The sequence below is a fragment of the Ursus maritimus genome, unplaced genomic scaffold (assembly GCF_017311325.1).
Source record: "Ursus maritimus isolate PB19 unplaced genomic scaffold, ASM1731132v1 scaffold_27, whole genome shotgun sequence".
Taxonomy (NCBI): domain Eukaryota; kingdom Metazoa; phylum Chordata; class Mammalia; order Carnivora; family Ursidae; genus Ursus; species Ursus maritimus.
Genome location: NW_024425230.1, coordinates 23455453 through 23478333, shown reverse-complemented (window position 1 = coordinate 23478333; position 22881 = coordinate 23455453). Strand labels below are relative to the sequence as shown.

Below are 22881 nucleotides of genomic sequence, written 5' to 3'. Positions count from 1 at the left end.
CAGATTCTTTATTCTGGCCCACAAATTCACCTTCTTCTTCAGTATTGGTCCATTCTGCTTTCTCCCTTGTCTGGGGTTCTCCTGGCATGAAAGCCTCTTTTCATTTCCTGCTCTAGCACCTTTATACATGCTGCTCCCACTCTCTGAGTTTTTTTTTCCATAACCTTCTCCTATAAGAACTATGAGGGCAGGCTCTGTGTTAGTTTAATTCACAATTGTTAAACTCCTTGCATATAGTAAGGCATAAAAAGGATCTGGTGAGAAGGCATTTGCAAATGACATACCCAATAAAGGGTTAGCATCCAAAATATATAAAGAACTTATACAACTCAACACCAAAAAACCCCTCAAATAATCCAATTAAAAATCGGCAGAAGACGTGAAAAGACATTTCTCCAAAGAATACCTACAGATGGCCAAAAGACACATTAAAGATGCCCAATATCACTCATCATCATCAGGGAAATACAAATCAAAACCACAAGGAGATATCACATCACACCTGTCAGAATGGCTAAAATTAAAAACACAAACACAACAAGTGTTGGCAAGGATGTGGAAAAAAAGGAACCCTCATGCATTGTTGGCAGGAATGCAAACTGGTGCAGCCACTGTGGAAAATAGTATGAAGATTTTTTTAAAACCTGAAAATAGAACTACCAAAAGATCCAGTAATTCCGTACTAGGTATTTACCCAAAGAAAATGAAAACACTAATTTAAAAAGATATATGCACCCCTATGTTTATTGCAGCATTATTTACAAGAGCCAAATTATGGAAGCAGCCCAAGTGCCCACAACAGATGAATAGATAAAGAAGATGTGCTCACAATAAAGTATTACTCGGACATAAAAAAAAAAGAATGAAATATTGCCATCTGCAACAACATGGATGAATCTAGAGAGTATAATGCTAAATGAAATACGTCAGTCAGAGAAAAACAAATACCATTTAAGAGACAAAACAAAGAAAACAAGATATCTCTTAAGTATAGAGAACAAACTGATGGTCACCAGAAAGGAGGTGAGTGGGGGTATGGGGGAAATAGGGAAGGTGATTAAAAGAACACTTACAATGGTGAGCACGGAGTAATGTACAGAATTGCTGAATCACTATACTATACACCTGAAATTAATCTAACACTGTATATTAACTATACTGGAAGATGATAGATAGATAGATAGATAGATAGATAGATAGATAGATAGATAGATGATAGACAGACTGATTGATTTTTAAAAGGGTCTCGTGCTGAAGACACCTTCATGGAGGATTACATAGAGGAAGAATTTCTGAAGATTTGAGAAACATGTGCTATGATCCTACTTTCCACTCTGCCCCACCAAGAAAGAAAAGGGATAAGGGCTTCAACCTGCTAACCCCAAATCAAGGGGATGAAATTTTAGGGACACCCCTTAAAGAGTTCAATCCATGTCTCCTGCAGTTGGTTGGTGGCTAATTCACATCTGAGAAATTTAAGGGCAGAGAGATTGGTCACAGCCCCTGTGCATGAAGAGTAGGTATTGCTGCACTGAATCCCAGAACTTCAAGAGTTCGTTTAGCAAAGTGCACAGGAGGGTTTCTGGTGAGCCAGAGGCGGGCCACAGGCAAGACAGGCAGCATGGCGCTGTCTTAGGAACCTACCAAGATGGCCACTGAGGGGTGCGGAGACATGAATGGTGGGGGGGGGGACTGGGAGTGTGCCTAGTTGTCCAAGAGCTGAGGAAAGAACAGTATTACCAAGATAGGATTGTGAACAGCACATCTCAAAGGCACTGCTGACAAGACACGCCAAGGGACTGGGAGAAAAGAGGAGACCGTGCCTCAGAGAAATCCATCAAAGTGTTCACAACAGAAGGAGACAGCTTTAAACACCTGCCAAACCACAGAGCACTGAGACATGCTCACTAATGTCAAGCCAGACTTCCTCCTCTTGTTGCTCTCCTCACACCCAAATTGCCCTTCCTGAAAAGGTGCAGAAAAGACAGGAGAAACAGAAGCTTAGCAACTTTTCTTCCTTATCTGAAGCGTTTAATGACCAGCTGACCCCAGTGAGGAAAGAGAAGATGCACGTTCAAACACACACTGAAATAGATCACTTAGCAAAATTGTATTTCAGACAAAATCAAAGTCATATTTTAATTACTAAAATAATCAATAAATATGTAAGCATTTTGGTTGTATGACAAAACGATGAAAGTGGTCATTCATGGTCTCCAATATATTCCTCCAATTCTTTTTAACAAATACAAGTACATCCTATTAAAAAAAAGACAAAGTCAGGGGCGCCTGGGTGGCACAGCGGTTAAGCGTCTGCCTTCGGCTCAGGGCGTGATCCCGGCGATCTGGGATCGAGCCCCACATCAGGCTCTTCTGCTATGAGCCTGCTTCTTCCTCTCCCACTCCCCCTGCTTGTGTTCCCTCTCTCGCTGACTGTCTCTATCTCTGTCAAATAAATAAAATCTTTAAAAAAAAAAAAGACAAAGTCAAATAAACCCCACTCCTTTTCCAACTGAACCCCACCACTGATCTCAGATGATTCAGACCCCTCAGATCTGGAGGCCACAGAGTGGTGCTGAAGTCCTACCTTCCACTCACCAGATTCTCTGCTGGAAACTTCTCCCCCAAGTGACTGAACAGTAGTGGGAAAAATCTCATTCCACACATGAGAAGTCGCTCCCTGACCCTTGCCCACAGGCACACGGTCCTCCCACTGTAGACCTCATGGGGTCAGTACATGCCAGTACAGCATGATCTCCTGTCATCCTTCCACACAGCAGGATGCACTTTGAGTAACAGGGTCTTCGTCTCCTCCCCAAGGTAACAGTATAGGGGAAGCAGGTATACCGGTTCATCTATGCAAGACTAATCCCTTGATTCAGTTCTGCAACCATTCACTTATAGCCCAGTGCCCTGAGCTGAAACTGCCTGGGTGAATGACACCAACAACGCCTCCGATAGTCTTCTGCTGCCTTCCTACAGCTTTAATATCCCATAAGGTGTGAGCCCAACAAAATAGGTGCTCCCTGCATTTCTGATCTACACCTTGACACTATCCAGGGAAAATCAACCTACCCTTTTGCTTTACGATATCCCAAATCTGAAGACAACTGCCATGATCCTGGAACCTTCCTTTGGTCCAGAAGCAGGACATCAAATTCCATCAACCTGGGGCTCTGTCTTACCTGACAGCCGCAGTAAATTCTTGGCTGGGATTTAAACTGCCCTACGAAGGATTAGCTCCAGTTGTCCCAAAAGCAATGATGAGTGTGAACTTCTTACAACCTTAAGGGTTTTTTAAGAAGCCAATCTTACATTTTAACACATTATTTAATATAAGCGTACCTAAGGTGTAAAAACAGAATTTGCATTACCTTCTTAATCAATGGATTGCTCAGAGAAAGTGAACATGAAATGAACTAAAATTGAAATAACTCAAGGGTAGAACCCAGAAGACTTGAACCATTATCTCTAGAGTTGACAATCTGGGGCGAGCGACTTAACATGCTGGCCTTCCCTCTTGCAAAACTTAAAAGTGTCTAGTGCCCCCAGGCTCCTTTGAGCTGGGAGTCTCCTGTGGATGGACTATGGCTACACTCATAAAAATGGGGCCATAACTATTTAAGTATGGTAACTTGAGGATGACTAATGTGTATATACAGCAGATGTCATATCACCATCCTAGTACCTTCCAAAGCCAAGAAGCAAGTCTGTCTCTCCAACTCCACCCTTCAAAGGCACTGACATCCAACGAAGAAGAGCAGGTAAAACCCCCACTTACCTCCCAGTCAAGCACCTTCGCAGAGAGTATGATGCCCCTCCCCCACACGTCCGAGAACAGTCACTCCAGCTGCCCCAAGCATCCCAGTTGCTGTCTTTGTCTTCATCTGAACGAGCGTTTCTTGAGGTCTAGAATGTAAAAAAACACAATAAATTATAGAAAAATATACTAGAACTATACCAAAGTTTCCCCAGTTTTTCCAGTCTTATTCTAAGCTGTTCACAGAGGAGAAAGTTGCTTAAAGATGCTTTGTTTTGGGATGGCTACATTAAATACACACACACACACACACACACACACACACAGTTTTATACGGAAACTAGTGTCACGTGAGTACCCTTCCACCTTATGAAGGTTTTGCCCAGGCAGATTCTAAGCTCAGTTTTAAATCTGAAATTTCATCATTCCAAAATTTAAATAGACTAAGTTATGTTTTATAACCAACACAGCAGGGTCCCAGCTTGTATCTAAGACGTTCTCGCCACTGAAATCCTGGCTTGCCCTTCTGTCACACAGATGGGCACTGGCTCCAAGGAAATCATTTAGCACGAGGATTTGTGGAATCTCCTGAAAAGGGCTCCATCCCAAGAAAATAGGGATCCAAGAAAATAGAGAACGGTGCACTAATTAAACCAACTAATTAATTTGGTTTAGTCTTCTGGAATGGCCACAATTGACTTATATTGGGATACCCTAGAGAAAAGAGGAGGACAGGTAAAAGTTAAAATATACAGACAGATGTAGATGTAGATATGAGAAGAGATGATGTATATTACTTACATAAAACTATAAAACCTTCACTAAGGGACCTAGATTAGGGCCCTTGAATAAATGGAGAAATGTACCATAGTCCTAAATGGGTAGACTCGATACTGTAAAATGTTAGTTCTCTCCAAATTAATCTATAAATTTATAACAACTCCAATCAAAATCCCCAAGGGAATTTTTTTGGACCCAACAAAATGATTCCAAAGTTCATCTAGTGGAGTAAAAGTCTACAAGAGCCAAGGAAAAAACTGTAAAAGAAGGGAAATTGGAGGGAAATTGCCTCAATCAAGAGTAGAAAGTTGGCATAGCGATAAGCAGTAAAAATCTATTAAATTAAAAAAAAAAAAAGAGTCCAGAAACAGACCCAAGTATAAGGAGGTAGGATGGAACCGTAAGTCAGTGTGACGAATGTTTTTAAAAACAGAACAAAAACCAGGGTGCTTGGGTGGCTCAGTTGGTTAAGTGTCCAACTGCTGGTTTTGGTTCACATCACGATTTCAGGGTGGTGTCTGCTTGAGATTTCTCTCTGTCCCTCCCCACCCCGAAATAAATTCATTATTTTTTTAAAAAAATAGATGACTTGTTCACAAAATACACCAAAAATGATTTCCAGAAATATATTAGAAATTTTTATTAAAAGCACTGAGATCATAAAATAGTCTATAGACTTGACATAGGCAAGACTGTTCTAGATAGGTCAACAAAGGTGGAAGCTACAAAGGAAAAGACTGAGCGATGTCCATTAAATTTCTATTTTATTTCCATTAAAATAAAAGCACACAAGACATTTGCTATCTCTTCACCCTTTGGATAAAGGCGCAAGCATGTGACTGCACATGCAAAATGTATACCACAAGGACAAGCATAGGGCCAGGAAGGAGCAACCTGCCCCTGAGAATGGAGGGTGCGGGGCTCAGAGCAAATGTTGTCCATGACAGAAGGGATGACCGGTGAATGTCTTTTAGTCCCTCCACCCTCATTAAAGATCTGAAGCCAATATGACAAAACATTACATCTGATGAAGCCAGGGGGTGCTATAACAGATGTTAGTTTTGTTCAAACTTGCATTTTTTTTTGAAATATCTTTTTCAAAAGTAATTTTTTTGAAGAAGGGGGTAAAAGGCAATCCTAAGAGCCCAGGAGAATTCTGTGTCACTTTTCATACAGGTAACTGTGTACAAGCATTGAGAAAGGAGTGAGTTAAACATTGCATCAAAAACTGGGGATGTACTGTATGGTGACTAATATAACAAAATAAAAATTATAAAAAAAAAGAGAAGGGAGTGAGTTAATTTCAAGTGTTCACCATGGCAACATCCATGTTCGAGGACTCTGAGTGATTTTATCCTCTTTTGTTTTTGTTTCTCTGCACTTTGCAAAAAAAATAAATAAAGTCAACACTTTAATACTTGAGTTAAACATTTGCAAGCAAGCAAACAAAGACCACATCCACACACAGAAAAGTTCAAGTCAGAGAGAATTTAACAGGGAAGCTGTAAGTCGGAGAACAGGAACATAGTTTATGAAGGAAACCCTGATACTAATAAAACCACAGCGAACGGCTGAACTAGATATTACACGGCTTCCTTAAGCCCTTAGGCCACGTTACCTCATCTACCAAAAAAAAAAAAAATTTAAATTAAGAGGGGGATCTGTAGAAAGGACTTTCAGAAGCGAAATGGAATAACGAACCAAGGAGGGGTTTTCCAATCATTTCCACCAAGACTCACCGGTCAGTGGGTTTCGTGGCTCCTTGCCAAGCTCCCTATTTATAGTACGGTGCGCACTCCTGCTCCAGGCAATACGTCAGGAACAGTCAAGCGAAAGGAAAGGATAAATATCTGGCAACTGATCAAATCTGTCATCAGGAATAAGGACTAATTAAACCCATACTATTTACTGTTCTAATTAGATCACTGTTCAGTTCAATTTTCTACACTAAACGTCACCCAAATGGAACCATGTCCTGTCTATAACATAATAAAAAATAAAGTTTTAATTCATAAAAAAAAACACAAATAGCACTTTAATACATTCATCTGGACTTTTAGGTTGGTAAGTCCAAATCATTTAGGTAAACGTTTAAAATATACACAGCTGAAATTGATTTTTCATTTTGTCACCCGATCTACCGATAGGTTGAATGTGAAAAGTTGAAAAACATCATCATATATATTTTTAAATGAAAGTTGAGAGTTCTTTGCAATATTGTTTTAATTTGTTTTTATTCCCACTATCCCATCTGTTCAGTTTATAGTTAGAGTCGGGTTTCTTTCCATAACTTCTCCACCTTTACTTACCAAAAAAAAAAAAAGAATCTTGATTCTAAAATAACAAAAATAGGCATGTTATAAATGCAGGCATTTGGTTTCTCTGGTTGGGTCGGTGAGATATTTTCACCCCTTAGAGAACAGAGAAAACTGCATCTCAAGAGGAGTCCTCGAGTTTTTCTCCTGCCCTTGGCGTGAAGAGGAAGATGGGATTTTGCTTTGAAACCCTGCTGCCGCCGTCTGCCAGCCTGTCTTCCCGCCCTTCTCACAGATGCTTCTTTACCCAAAGAGCAGCGATAATATCCCCAATGTGCACCTGGTTCTCGCCTCTCCCCCGAAGCCAGCAGCATGGAGCAAGCACAGCTGGTCAGAGGACAGCTCCATGGGGGCAGGAGAAAGCACCACTGGGGCGTCTCTGCACACGTGTGCTCGTGTGTTCCTCCCGACAGTGACGCAGCAGCTCCTTCCCGGGCTGGACCTCCTCCCAGGGCAGGGGACCGCCGGTCTCCATCAGCTTCTGCCCCAGAACCCTGCCCTAGCTCTCCCTCCAACCATCCCAGCTCTTCCATGAATATTTACTCCACACACTTAAGTTTGCACATATAAATACAACACTGTTTCTGAGAATGACACAGATCACACTTTGCCCCACGCTTCAGGTTTCTTCTGATAAAATCTGAGTTCCTCCCTCCCTCCTTCCTTCCCTCACTCCTGCCTTCCTCTCTCCCTTCCTTCCTTCCTCCCTTCTTCCTCCCACCCTCCTTCCTTCTCACCTTTCCTTCCTTCCTTCCCTCCTTCTCTCCCTCCTTCCATCTGTCCTTTCCTTCCTTCCTCCTTCTTTCCTTCTCTCCTTTCCTTCTTTCCCCCTCCCTCCCTCCTTCTCCATCCTTCTTTCCTTTCTCCCTCCCTCCTTCTCTCCCTCCCTCCTTCTCTCCCCGTCCTTCCTTCTCTTCTTTCCTTCCTTCCTTCCTTCTCTTTCTCCTTCTTTCCTCCTTCCTTCCTTCTCTCCTTTCCTTCCTTCCTCCTTCCTTCTCTCCTTTCCTTCCTTCCTCTTTCTTCCTTCCTCCTCTCCCTCCCTCCTTCTTTTCCTTCCTTCCTTCCTTCCTTCCTTCCTTCCTTCCTTCCTTCCTTCCTTCCCTCCCTCCCTCCCTCCCTCCCTCCTTCCTTCCTCCCTCTTCAGGCACACCATTTCTTGGATCCCATCACAGAGGCCATATCACATAATGGTCGAATGCTATGTGACCCTGGATACATTTCTTAACCTTTCTAAAACTCATCTATAAAATGGGGATGGTAACCTTCACTGCAGCAGGATTTAAATAAAATAACACATATATAACAAATCACACATCATCTCAATAAATGTAATAAGTGAATGTCTCAATAAGTATAAGCCATTATTCTTCAAAATAACATCTTTCTCAAAGTAGCGACAGTACAGCTAGCTCTCTCCCGTTCTTACTTATGCGAGACTTAACATGAATCACTACTGAATTTTCTCTTGTTGGTTTTGGCCCAGAGTACTGGCCTGGTGAGATCCGTTTGAATCCTGATCCTGTCACCCGTCTAGGAGCCACTTCGCTCAGCTTTGCAGCTTCCCTGTTCCGCCCAAGTCCCTGATAAACGTGCTGGCCACAGCTCCCTAATCTTACAGAATGCCATTAATGCATATTTCTGCTTTTTTCTTTTTAAGTAGTAAGCAGACCATAATGCCAAATAAGCAGCTAACTAATCAGACTTGGAATCTGTGGATACAGGTTAGTGTTAAAATAAAAATACGGGGTAATACCTATCACCATCATCAAATGTTAGGGGGCAGAAGAGGCTGAGGGGAGGGAAGAAACCAGCCATCCGGGGGCCCAGGTCCAGCAGGTGGGGTCTGTGTTCTTGAGCCGTGGGGTGGCAGGGAGCCCTCCGAGACAAGGAGTATTTGGCAGCCCCGCTTTGGCCAGCCCCAGCCCTGAAATCCAAGGACAATAAAAGCTGAAGGATGGGAATCAGCTCGATCTCGGCCCGAAGGTAAGTCTGAAGAGTCAACGTCTATGCTTGTTGGCTGGGTACCACTGCTCCCAGTTCCCTCTTCACCCGCGTCTCCATAAGCTGTCTTCAGTAATCATTTAAAATTCCATGTTCTTAGTACTTGACACGTGGTCATCTGAACTCTATCTATAGGTTTTCTCCCCCAAGTCTGAGTCAACCACCATCATGTCACGCGGCGACCCTGCCTCGGGCGGGGCTCTGAAGTGGGGCGTGGAGGAAAATTGGAAGGCACTGCTGGTGCACAGACAGAGCCCCGCCACCCGTCCTTTTCCTACAGCCCTTCTATCCTTAACAAACCCTCGAGCTAGGTACAACCAGCCCATTTGACAGGTGAGGAACCATCGTGTCGGGGGTGGGGAGAGTCTGGGGGGGGAGCCCCTCTGTCAGACACTGACAAGCCTGCGTGTTCTTCACTGATGCCCCGCTGCACCTGTGACCAGGAATCCAGCAAATCTGGCAGCCCACCTACCGTCACTGGCAGCGGTCAACCTGCGTCTTGGATGGAATACACCTGCTGCCGTGATTGCCTGACCGCAACCTTCTCCCGTGATCTCAAGGGGGACGTCTCCCTTTTCGGCTCTCTGTGTTGCAAGCAGAGCTAGGCTTCTGTTTGTCGGAAGCATTTGGCTGCGTCTAGGTTATCACAGGAGGGATACCCATGCTTTGACTGACGCTCACGACCCAGACACATTTGTGAATTTCCCACACAGGAACAAAGACCAAGGGCTTTGGAAGTTCCAGACTCGGTGCTCCTGGAGGACTGGCCTGGACGGGCCACAGGACAGCCAGCAGCAGGTGACAGATGCCGAAGGGATGTGGTGACAAAGAATCAGCCATCTGACCTTGACAGCAACAGACACAGGGCCCCAGACGCTGACACAGAAGCACCTGCCACCGAGTTGGGAAAGCCTCCTCAGGGACAAGCCTTCCCAAGGATGCACCAATTCTGCTGGAGGTGCAGGCAGGCCCTCACCCATCCCTATCAACCCCTATCCCACGATGTGATCGCAGGTGGGGTCCTGCTCTTGGCTCATCTCTATTTTGTAACCTTGATGGAATTAGATGTGTTTCTAGTCTCTTCCTTTTGCTCATCTACAATTACCACTTTTATACAACGAACATGTACAGTTTATGCAATAAAACACCCAATAAAAGTTCTTTTTTTTTAAGGGGAAAAACAACACTCAAAGAAAACCTAGGGAAACACATCTAGAGAAGCCAAATGCACTTTATGCTGTTTGGTTGAAACTATCAGCTTAAAGATCTCTTAGGAAATCATATTTTCCTAAGTGAAGTTCTAGCTGGGGAATATTTTTGGATGAAAAATTCAGAAGAGATATTGTTTACTCATTATATAATAGGACGGGAAGAAGCCAAGAATATTGTAGGAATAAGTGTGTTCACAATCTCATAAAGGCTCAACGACTCCTTGCCTTTCTTGGATCCCCATGCATAAATCAAATCATAAAATATTTTCCTGACAAGTTCTTAAATCTGTGACTTATAATGAATAGTACAGTTCTACCAGTCTTGCAAAAATGTTAGTAATTAAACACAGATTTCGCATATAAGGTCACTTATTGGAAATGCTATATTAACAGCTCCGTATTAAAAACAACCCAAAATAAAATAAGTTCCACTGGGATATTACTTCCCAGACATCAAATAAATGTTCATTCCAATGTTACCACAAAGGTTATTTAAGGAGATCACAAACGACCCAGATTTTGTTAACAGTAAATACATTCTTTCAGGTTAATACGACCTTACAGTCTTTAACAACAAAAAAATTAAAAATATATGAATTGGGTAAATGACATAAATATGTCACTCAAGCTGTCACACAGGCTCAACAATTCAACTCAACCAGAATATATTAAACACAGACATATCTAAAGATGTGAGCAAGGTACTACGGAGAAACGCTCCATACCCCTGGATCTTACCTCTCCCTTTTCAGTTCATTGATCGTCGACTGAAAAGTGTATACAGCAGTCCCCCTTATCCATGGGAGATACGTCCAAGACCCCCAGTAGAAGCCTCAAACCATAAACAGTACTGAACTCTCTCTATATATGATGTTTTTTCCTACACATACATACCTATGATAAAGTTTAATTTATAAACTAGGCACAGTAAGAGATGAACAACAGGGGCGCCCGGGTGACTCAGTCGGTTAATCGTCCAACTTTTGATTTTGGCTCAGGTCATGATCTCAGGGTCGTGAGATCAAGCCCCACATCAGGCTCCATGCTCAGCAGGGAGTCTGCTTGAGATTTTCCCTCCCTCTGCTCCTCCCCCCACTCATGCACTCTCTCTCTAAAACAAATAAATAAAATCTTTAAAAGAGAGAGAGTTGAACAACAGTAACTCATAATAAAATAGAATGACTATAACAATATATGTGGTAAAAGTTATATGAAGGCGGTTTCCCTCAAAATATCTTGTTGTTCTCACTCCCCCTTCTCCTTGTGAGGATGTGCGATGACACATGCCCACGTGAGGAGATGAAGTGAGGTGAAGGACGTGGGCATGTGGCGTAGCGTTAGGCTGCCGGTGACCTCCTGACCTTGGGTCAGAAGGAGGCTCGTCTCCCTCAGGACTGTGGTTGACCTCCAGGAACTGAAACCATGATAAGGAGGATGCCTGACCATGCACAGCTCATGACCTTGATGGTCGATGGCCTCCAGGATTTGGTGGACCCTCTCCAACAACGTGGTCCTGGTTATTTTACTGCCTTCTTAAAACCCTTCACTGATCCCTCAGGACGCATGTTCTATACCTCTTGGCTCTCTGTGACCCGCTCTGTCTCATTCTCCAGCTCCCTTTCTTCAGCTCGGGCTCACACCATATTCCACAGCCAAGCACACCACGGTTCAGACTGTTCCCCAAACACAAACACATCCGCCAAGTCCTGCTCTCCGTGGCATATTCCAGAGTGGCATGAAGACCCTCGTCCTGTGGCAGCTTTCCCTGCAGGAGACCAGAGAGTGGAGAGCCAGCCGGACCCTGCTTCCCTGAGCCCGGGGTCGGTCTAGTCCGGGAGAGCTTCTGAGGAAGCATCCTCCTCTGTGGATTCTTCCTGCTGGCCCAACACCTGGGAGGCTGCCCCGGTTCTGTGATTCCTCACCTCATCTACTGCCCTCCTTGACTTAGCCGGAAGCATCTTCCTCTGTGGATTCTTCCTGCCGGCCCAACACCTGGGAGGCTGCCCCCGGTTCTGTGATTCCTCACCTCATCTACTGCCCTCCTTGACTTAGCCAGGCGTGGACTGACCTGATGACGTGCGTTCGCCTCCTCATCCACACCCTCTACGCGAACTCCTAATTGGGAGGTTGGTTGGACCTCTTGTGCTAGTGAAAGAAAAATCTCCCACAAATGTTAGGAAGACTTCCCAAATCCAGATGGTTTTCTCCAAGTCCAGATGAAGGAACACCAATGAGACATTTCTAGACTTCTGAGAGCAAGGCTGACCTTCTGTAAACAGCAATCCAGTCCACTGTGTTAGGGAGGAGACTGAGGGCCCAGTGGGACACAGAGGGCAGCTTCAGACGGGGACCGTTGGAGGAGCATTCTAAAAACACAGGATTTACTAGGGTGTGGACAGAGCACAGGGAAAGCACAGGGCTGACACGCCCCCCCCACCCCCGGGCTGGTACCAGGCAGGCTCTGTGAATACGATGATTCACGTTATCTGCCTGGGTCTTGTGTGCACGATGGGCAAGGGCGGCCAGATGCCATGTGTAAACGCTGCCTGAGAGGTGTGCTAAGGCAGTGGCTAAGACCTTAGCAACATCAACCCTAAAATGAGAGCCGAGGAAGCAAATACACTGCCCTCCTCCCTGTCTCCAACGCCCTGCAGCGCTCACCGGAACAAGAGGACACGGAAGAGCACTGATGCGGTCCGCACAGGTCCTCCTGGGTGGGTGCAGCACAGGGGGGCAGGCAACGGAGACAAGATCTAGAGGGCCGAGGGAAGATTTCCAGCACAGTAACTTACTGACTCCCTGGCATATTTTTAAGCAGAGGCGAGACTTCGGCAAATTGTTATTTTGGAAAAATTACTCTGGCACAGGAGGTGGGGAAGGACGGCAGGAGGAGAGCCCACAGGGCATGCAAGAGACAAGAACCCAGGGCTGGAGACAACCAGGGTTTGCAAGAAGAGGGCGCATGCCTGAAGGTTTGTGCTGTTGTCTGTCTGTCTGTCTGTTTACTTTTGTACTGACACATAACTGATATAGAACATATTAGCTTCAGGTGTATAACATAATGATTCGATATGTGTCTATACTGCAAAATGATCAGCACAAGGAGCCTTGCTGACATCCGTCACCACACATCATTACAAACCATTTTTTTCCTTGTGATGAGAACTCTTCAGATCCACTTTCTTAGACATGAAGTTTGCAGGAGATATAATCAGCTGCCCAGATTGCAGGGAGAAAGGAGGTGTTGGGGTGACTCTGGGGCTTCCGTACTAAGTGGCTTGTGGCACATGGGAATCTCACTCAGGCTACAACCACCTGTAAACCCCGCCCCTGAGGAGAGACTCCTTGTGCCCTGTGTACCCGGTATAAGCAGTGGCCAGACACCCCTAAGATAAAGGGATAAAACAGGTCCCCAGAGGAGCGTGGCCTGAGAATCTGATTTATTTAACTACAATTGCGTATCTTACCCCTAAAAAAGTACTTCCTGGCTAATGTTTAAAAATGTGGAGATTTTACATAACAATCTATATTTCTGACTTCTCAGGAAAAGAAAAGAGGAAATCAATATAGGACCCACATCCCAGCATGGCAATAATTCAAACAAACATGGCCACACAATTTTTTGAAGTATAATTAATATACAGTGTGATACTAGTTTTAGGTATAGAATTTAGTGATTCAACACTTCCATACAATACCTGGTTCTCATCACAAGTGCACTCCTTAGTCCCCACCACCTGTTTCCCCATCTACTTACCCACCTCCCCCTCTAGTAACCAGTGGCTGGTTCTCTGTAGGTAAGAGTCTGTTTCTTGGTTCATCTCTCTTTCTCTCTTTTTTCCCCTTTGCTCATTTGTTTTGTTTCTTATATTCCACACATGAGTGAAATCATAGGGTATTTGTCTTTCTCTGACTTATTTTGTTTAGCATAATGCTCTCTAGCTCCATCCATGTCATTGCAAATGGCAAGATTCCATTCTTTTTTATAGCTAAGTAATATTCCATTGTAGTATATATGCCACATCTTCTTTATCCATTCATCTATATTTATTGCAGCATTATTTACAACAGCCAAGATACAGCCACAGGATTTTTAAGGGGCATGTGCCCTCCGATTTGCACAGATCTCATCCAACCACTACGAGGATTCACACTATTTGCCTAGCCCTTGGGGGCTGAACTGGGAGCTCCTTGGTAATGAATGAATGTCCGTTTGAAGGTAATCAATACGCATGTGTATCTCTAACTAACGTCAGATTCTTTATAATCTTGCTACAGAACATCATATTCCAGCAAGTAAGAAACATAGACACAAATAACTTTAAAATAAAAAACAAAGGGCACTTTACAGAACAACATCATATTCCAGCAGGTAAGAAACATAGACACAAATAACTTTAAAATAAAAAACAAAGGGCACTTTGTCATCTTCACTGGACAGTGAGTTAAGCAATGTGCACACAGAAACAGAATATAAAAAGCTATTCCGTAATGCTTGTTGTCTAAACTCTATTCTCTTTGTACCCATGGGCTTTCTCTCTGGGTATTTCAAATATAAAATATTAGTGTATTTTAAAAGCTCAAATAAAAGTTTCCAGAGTGTAGACAAATTATATTTTGAAACGTACCCATGCTGGCAATAACACATGGGACACCATGGTCCCCAGGAAGCCCAGGAATCACCCAGGGCCATCTCTCCATAACAGCCACTACACAATCCTATGTTGTGGATGAGAACATCTAGGTAATGTTCTCTCCATAAGTGCAATTTTCACAGCTACTAAACAAATTAGAAAAGAACCATAATCAGTTCCTCTCCAACTACAGCAAAATACATAAATAAAAATGCCCAAATACTATGAGGGCTTTGTTTTGCTTTGTTTTAACTTTTTGTTTAAAAAAATTCCTAAATATAAAGGTACTTTATGTGAAGAAAGATTTAATAGGATATCATCCACGATACTTGGGTAAGTCATCATGAATCATGTCCAACACAATATCAGGTAAGACTGACTAACAAGGAAAACTAAATGCTACCAATTATCAAAGTCTGTTGGACGGTTATGGAGCACTAGGTAATATGGATCAACATCCCACTGAGGACAACTCGAAAAGAAAAAATGTCCTCTGTGAATGAAATAAAGACATTTTCAAAAAAAATTTTCAGACAAATAAAAACAGAGAGAGAGAAAAATAGAGAGAACTCATCATCAGCAGACCAGTCTTAAAGGAAATAGTAAAAGGTGGGATTCTTTAAAGATTTTTTCATGTATTCATTTGAGAGAGAGAGAGACAGAAAATGAGAGAGAGTGCATGCAAGCAGGGGGGAGGAGCAGAAGGAGAGGGAGAAGCAGGTTCCCCACTAAGCTGCCTGACGTGGGGCTCCATCCCAGGACCCCAGGATCATGACCTGAGCCGAAGGCAGATGCTTAACTGACTGAGTCACCCAGGCGCCCCATAAAAGGTGTTTTTAGGGTTAAAGGAAGCTTGGAGATTCAGGAAGAAATGAAGAATCAAAATAGGAATGGCAAATGTGAAGACATACAAATGGCTAACAGACACATGAAAAAATGTTCAAAATCATTAGCCATCAGGGAAATTCAAATCAAAACCACATTGAGATACCACCTTACGCCAGTTCGAATGGCAAAAATTGACAAGGCAGGAAACAACAAATGTTGGAGGGGATGTGGAGAAAGGGAAACCCTCTTACACTGTTGGTGGGAATGCAAGTTGGTACAGTTACTTTGGAAAACAGTGTGGAGGTCCTTTAAAAAGTTAAAAATTGAGCTACCCTATGATCCAGCAATTGCACTACTGGGTATTTACCCCAAAGATACAGATGTAGTGAAGAGAAGGGCCATATGCACCCCAATGTTCAGAGCAGCACTGTCCACAACAGCTAAAATGAAACATAAGAAATAGCAGGAAGATCGGTAGGAAAAGGAAGGGAAGAATGAAGGCGGGGTTAACAGAAGGGGGAATGAACAATGAGAGACTATGGACTCTGGAAAACAAACTGAGGGCTTCAGAGGGGAGGGGGCTGGGGGTTGGGATAGGCTGGTGATGGGTATTAAGGAGGGCACGTATTGCACGGTGCACTGGGGGTTATAAGCAAATAAAGAATCATGCAACACTACATCAAATACTGTATGGTGACTAATATAACGTAATAAAAATTATTTAAAAGAAAAAAAATAATAATAAATCTTGGTGTGGAAAAAAAGGAATGACAAATGTGAATAAATCTACATAAAACAGCAATTATAATGGCTTGTGGGGTTTAAAATACATATATGTAATTAAGCTATGTGACAACAATGGTGTATGAGTCAGAAGAGTGGTGGGTAATATTCAGATCCTTGCATCATCTAGGAAGAAGATAACAGGACAAATTTATAACTGATTTTCATAAGTCAAGGATAGATGTTTTGATCTCTAGCATTGCCACTAAAAAAAGAGAAAAGAGTTATAATTTCCAAATTAGTAGATGAGAAAACATTCATTAAGGACACATATTCAGTCAATCCAAAAGAAAACAAAATGGAGAGAAAAAAGAACATAGATAAGATAAATACATTTTAGAAGCACATAGTAAAATGAAAGATTTAAATGAAAGTATATCAATAATAAATAATAAACAATAAATCCAAACAGAATAAATGTACCAATTAAAAGACAAGGATTATAAGGGTGAAATTTGAAAATTCATTATATTCTGTTTAAAAGAGATATTCCTGGGGCGCCTGGGTGGCACAGCAGTTGAGCGTCTGCCTTCGGCTCAGGGCGTGATCCCGGCGTTACGGGATCGAGCCCCACGTCAGGCTCCTCCACTATGAGCCTGCTTCTTCCTCTCCCACTCCCCCTGCTTGTGTTCCCTCTCTCGCTGGCTGTCTCTATCTCTGTCAAATAAATAAATAAAATCTTTAAAAAAAAATAAAAGAGACATTCCTTATTTATTTTTTTTTTTAGATGGGGGTGCAGAGGGAGAGGGAGAGAGAGAATCTTAAGCAGGCTCCATGCCCAGTGTGGAGCCTAACACAGGGCTGATCTCACAACCCTGAGATCATGACCTGAGCTGAAATCAAGAGTCAGACACTTAACTGTCTGAGCCACCCAAGGGCCCCTAAAAGAGACATTCTTTAAATATAATGACCACAAAGATTGAAAATAAAAGATCCAAAACAGAGACAACAAGACTACTAATGAAAATAAATTTACATGAATTACACGAATCAGACAGAGCTGATTTTAAGAGAAAGAGGCAAACAGAGATGCATTACGATGTTTGAAGTTTGAATTCTCCAGAATGGAGCAAAAATTCTAAAAGTACCTAATAACATAACCTCAAAATATACAAAGCAAAAACGGACAGAACTATAAAGGGAAACAGAAAAATCCACAGTCACGGGGGTAGATTTTAACAGAACTCTCTTACTAACTTATCCAACAGACAACACATCAGTAAAAGTCAGGACACTGAAACAATTTAATTACAAATGGAATGAATATACATGTATGTACAGAAAACTATAACCAACCATTACAAGAATATGCATTGTTTATATTTATAAGATATTTACAAAAATTGATTGTAAGCTGAGCTAGGAAGCAAATCTCAAGAATTCAATGAATTGAAATCATACAAGTACTTTCTCTGCCCACAAATCAAATAAGCTAAACACCAATAAGAAGAACACTAAAAAATTCCCATTTGGAAATTGAGAGATTTTTTTTCATTTTTTTCCCCATTTTTCAAATTCAAGTATAATTAACATACAGTGTTAGTTTCAGGTGTACAATATAATGATTCAACAATTCTATACATTACTCAGTACCCATCATGACAAGAGCACTCTTTAATTCTCATCACCTATTTCACCCATCCCCCCACCCACCTCCCAACTGGTAACCATCCGTTTGTTTTCTGTATTTAAGAGTCGGGAGGAGGGAGGTTGTTTCTTTTTTCTTTCTTTGTTCATTTGTTTAGTTCCTTAAATACCACATATGAATGAACTCATATAGTATTTGCCTTTCTCTGACTTATTTCACTTAGTATTATCCTCTCTAGCTCCATCCATGTTGCAAATGACAAGATTTCATTCTTTTATGATTAAGATCCCATTGTATATGCATACCATATCTAACAATACTTTTCACAGAACTAGAATTAATAATACTAAAATTTGTATGGAACCACAAAAGACCCTGAATAGCCAAAACAATCTTAAGAAAGAAAAATAAATCTGGAGGTATCGCAACCCGAGATCTCAAGTTATACTACAAAGCTATAGTAATCAGAACAATATAGCACAAAAATAGACACACAGATCAATGTCACAGACAAGAGCCCAGGAATGAACCCACAACTGTAAGGTCGATTCATCTTTGACAAAGAAGGAAAGAATATCTAATGGGAAAAAGACAGTCTCTTCGACAAATGATATTGGGAAAAATGGACAGCAACATGCAAAAGAATGAAACTGGACCACTTTCTTACACCATACACAAAAATAAACCCCAAATGGATTAAAGACCTAAATGTGAGACCTGAAACCATAAAATGCCTAGAAGAAAATATAGGAAATTTGTGGTTTTGAATATACATATTTGAAAAGAAGAAAGCTGAAAAAACCAACGATCTCAAATCATTTCAAGACATTAGGAAAATGGCAGCAAATGAAACCCACAGAAAGTAGAAGGAAAATAATAAAGATGTGAACAGCAATTATGAAATAGAAAACAAAAATGGAAAAAAATAGGATCAACAAATCTAAACACTGGTTTACTATAATGACAAATAAAATCGATAAAATTCCTTGGGAAGACTATCGAAGAAAAAGACAAAGAGAAGTCACTAACAATCAATGCCAAGAACGAAACGTGGAGCATCACCGCAGAGTCTGAAGGCACTAAGAGGATGGAGGATAGTATCCGCACACTGATATATTTCAAAATTCAGAGGCAGGCCCAGCTCCCTTGCCTTGAGGCAAGGCCAACTCTGCAGAGTGATGTATGCCCCAGAGCTCCCTGCTGGATGAGGCGGAGGCTGGGACTGCACCTGAAATCCCACATTTGCTGTGCTCCTTCCGTTTTCCCTTCCCTGTCTTGCTTTCCCCCCTCCCTTATTAGGCCCCACTGGAAATACTTCCCAAATAAATCACTTGGACATGAATCCACATCTGAGCTCCGCCTCTCAGAACTCAACCCAAGAAACTTCTTAAACTATATACATGTAAAATACTGACTTAAAAAAATACTGTGACCCAAATATGACAAACCATTCATATTAGTTAATTCTGGGTGGTGGTACACATGAGTCTGTTATACTAGTCTCTGCAATTATTTTCTTCAGATTTTTTTTTTCCTAACTGATGAAAAGTGAGGAGCACTCCTTAGAGGATGGCGATAGGGAGAAATTCTGAGGCATTCATGCAGTAAAAGCAAGTCACCTGAAAGGGAAAAGTCTGCCTTCTCCACAGCTACACTTCATGACAGAAGACAGGGAAGCAAAACCTACGAAATTAAAAAAAAAAAAAAAAAGTACCATCCAAGAAGATATTACACTCAGCCAAGACTTATTTAAGAATAAAGGCATTTAGTCAAAATTTAAAACTTTTATGTGGGGTGCCTGGGTGGCTCAGTCAGTTAGGCGTCTACCTTCAGCTCAGCTCGGGTCATGATCCCAGGGTCCTGGGATTGAGCCTTGTGTCGGGGTCCCCGCTTAGCTGAGAGCCTGCTTCCCCCTCTCCTTTTTTTTTTTAATAATAATTTTTTATTATATTATGATAGTCACCATACAGTACATCCCTAGTTTTTGATGTAAAGTTCCATGATTCATTAGTTGCGTACAACACCCAGTGCTCCATGCAATACGTGCCCCTCCTTACTACCCATCACCAGCCTATCCCAGTCCCCCACCTCCCTCCTCTCTGACACCCTCAGTTTGTTTCCCAGAGTCCATAGTCTCTCGTGGTTCATTCCCCCTTCTGTTTACCCCCCCCCCTTTCTTCTTCCCTTTCTTCTCCTACCGATCTTCCTACTTCTTACGTTCCATAAATGAGTGAAACCATATGATAATTCTCTTTCTCTGCTTGACTTATTTCACTTGGCATTATCTCCTCCAGTCCCGTCCATGTTGCAGCAATGTTGAGATTCCCCCCTCTCCTTCTGCCTGCTGCTCCCCCTCTTGTGCTTTCTCTCTCTGCCAAATGAATAAATAAAACCTTTTTAAAAATGTAAAAAATGAAACTTTTATGCATCAAAGGACACTATTAACAGAGTGAAAAGGTAATAACACAGAAAGGGAAGAAATATTTATAAATTATATATCATACAAAGGATTGATATCCAGAAGATATTAAGAACAACCCACAACCCAAAAAGAAACACCCAATTAAAAATTGGGCAAAGGGAAATGAGTCAATCAGAGAAAGACAATTATCGTATGATTTCACTCATATGTGGAATTTAAGAAACAAAACAGAAGAGCATAGGGGAAGAGAGGGAAAAATAAACCAAGACAAAACCAGAGAAGGAGACAAACCATAAGAGACTCTTAATCACAGGAAACAAACTGAGGGTTGCTGGAGGGGAAGGAGGTGAGGGCATGGGGTAACTGGGTGATGGACATTAAGGAGGGCACGTGATGCAATGAGCACTAGGTGTTACAGGCAACAGATGAACTCTACCTCTGAAACTAATAATACAGTACATGTTAATTAATTGAATTTAAATAAAATTTTCAAAAAATAAATAAAATAAAATAAATAAAAACTGGGTAAAGGACATGAATTGACATTTCTCCAAAGAAGACATACACATGGCCAATAAACACATGAAAAGATGCTCAACGTCACTCATCACTAGGGAAACACAATGGAGAACTACAATGAGATACCACCTCATACCCACAGGATGACTGTTATTATTATTATTTTTTTTTTTACGAAACCAGAAAAAGAAACAAAAGACAAGTTTGGAAGAGGAGGTGGAGAAATGGGAACCCTTGTACTTTGCTGGTGGGAAAGGAAAACGGTGTAGCCCCTGTGGAAAACAGGCTGGTGGTTCCTCAAAAAATCACACAGAATTAGCATGGGATCCAGCAATTCTCTTTCTGGGGATCTATCCAGAAGAAATGAAAGCAGGGACTCAAACAGACGCTTGTCCTCCCGTGTCCACAGCAGCATTATTCCAAACAGCCAAAAGACAGAAACAACCCGATGTCCACAGACGCAGAATTGGATACACAAAATGTGATATATCCATGCAATGGAACAGTACTCGGCCTTGAAAAGAAATGAAACTCTGGCACATGCTACAACATGGCTCAAGCTCCAAGACCATTATACTTAGTGAAATAAGACAGACCAAAAAAATAAGTTAAAAAAGACAAATACTATATGATTCCACTTATGAAGTACCTAGAATAGACAATTCATAGAGACGGAAAGTAGAGAGGTGGCTACCAGGGTCTGGGGGGCAGCGGGGAGGAAAGGATAGGGCAATATTTTTTCATGGAGGCAGACTCTTAGCTTTTTAAAATGAAAAAGTTCTAGAGATGGCTGGTGGGGATGGGGATGGTTGAGGTGGCTGCCAGGGTCTGGGGGGCAGCGGGGAGGAAAGGATAGGGAAATGTTTTTTCATGGAGGCAGACTCTTAGTTTTTTTAAAATGAAAAAGTTCTAGAGATGGCTGGTGGGGATGGGGATGGTTGCATAATGATGTGAATATACTTAATGCCTCTACACTATACGCTTAAAAATGGCTGAGATGGTGAATTTATGTCATGTATATTTTCCAATAAAATAGAAAGATTAAAGGCAACACTAACATTTTCAAATATTAAAAAAGAAACTCAGAAAATGGAGCCTTTCCTTAAAAAGTTGACAAAGAAATCTAGCCAACCAAGAGATGATTCAAAATTTAAAAAAACAGGATAATAGAAGTCTTATAAAAGGAACGGTGGTGAGTCTTTAATGCACGTAAATAAACAACGAGAACGTTAAGGTTGTAGGACAGAACGTGGACTGTATTAAATTAGTAAAAATATAATAAAAATTGGGAGGTGAATGGAGGAAAGTTAAGTAATACGGTCTGAAATTTAGTCATGAAGCTTCTGAACACAGTAACTCCAAAGTCCTCGTGTTGCTCATAATCTCATTCTTAGGAATGTCTCTGAGGAAATGATTTATCCTTCTGTGAAGCACTCCGCCTAAGTTTTGCAAGTCTCTCACCTCATTTCCTTATTATCTATTAAATTCACGGAAATAAAATATTTCTAATTGAAAATGGCATACGTCATTGGATAGTGTTTCTATAGAACTATGTTGATTTATTTGTCCTCACAAAATCCTCTTTGTATGTATGTTTGAAAATGTCCGGAAATGTTATTTACCAAATGCAAACGCTGGTTATTTCTAGAAAGTGGGATGGGGTGATTTGTAGTTTTTTTTTGGTGGATTTCTGTACTGCTGGACTTTTTTTTCAGTACAAGCATACTTTTTTTTAAATGTCAATTATTCTGACACATGAATAAATCCAATCTGCATTCAAAGAAGTTGTCCTGCTGTGGTTTCAAAACTCAAGGCAATTCGGGGTCTCCCTGGTGAACGCGTGCCAAGCAGCCTGTACCAGGGGCTGGCCTTCCTGTAAGCAGGATTGATGGAAACTGCCTCAGGGCATCTCAAGGCTGATGGAACAAAGACATGCAGTCAGATGCTACAGATGATTAAGTTCCAGCCCCACACATTTCAACAAATGTTCTAGAATGATACTTCTCAACCTGGTGGTTTTGTCCCCCAGGGAGCACCCAG

The 22881-nt window shown here is 41.8% G+C and overlaps 1 protein-coding gene across 1 annotated transcript in view; it reads right to left on the bottom strand.

Moving 5' to 3' along the window:
• The window catches only part of ADAMTSL3 (ADAMTS like 3), a 333594-nt gene that overhangs the window by 230616 nt on the left and 80097 nt on the right, over window positions 1–22881 (bottom strand). Inside the window, exon 4 of the mRNA XM_040642874.1 lies at window positions 3782–3909. Within this exon, the coding sequence (XP_040498808.1) occupies window positions 3782–3909 (128 nt within the window). The remainder of the gene's footprint in view (window positions 1–3781; window positions 3910–22881) is intronic.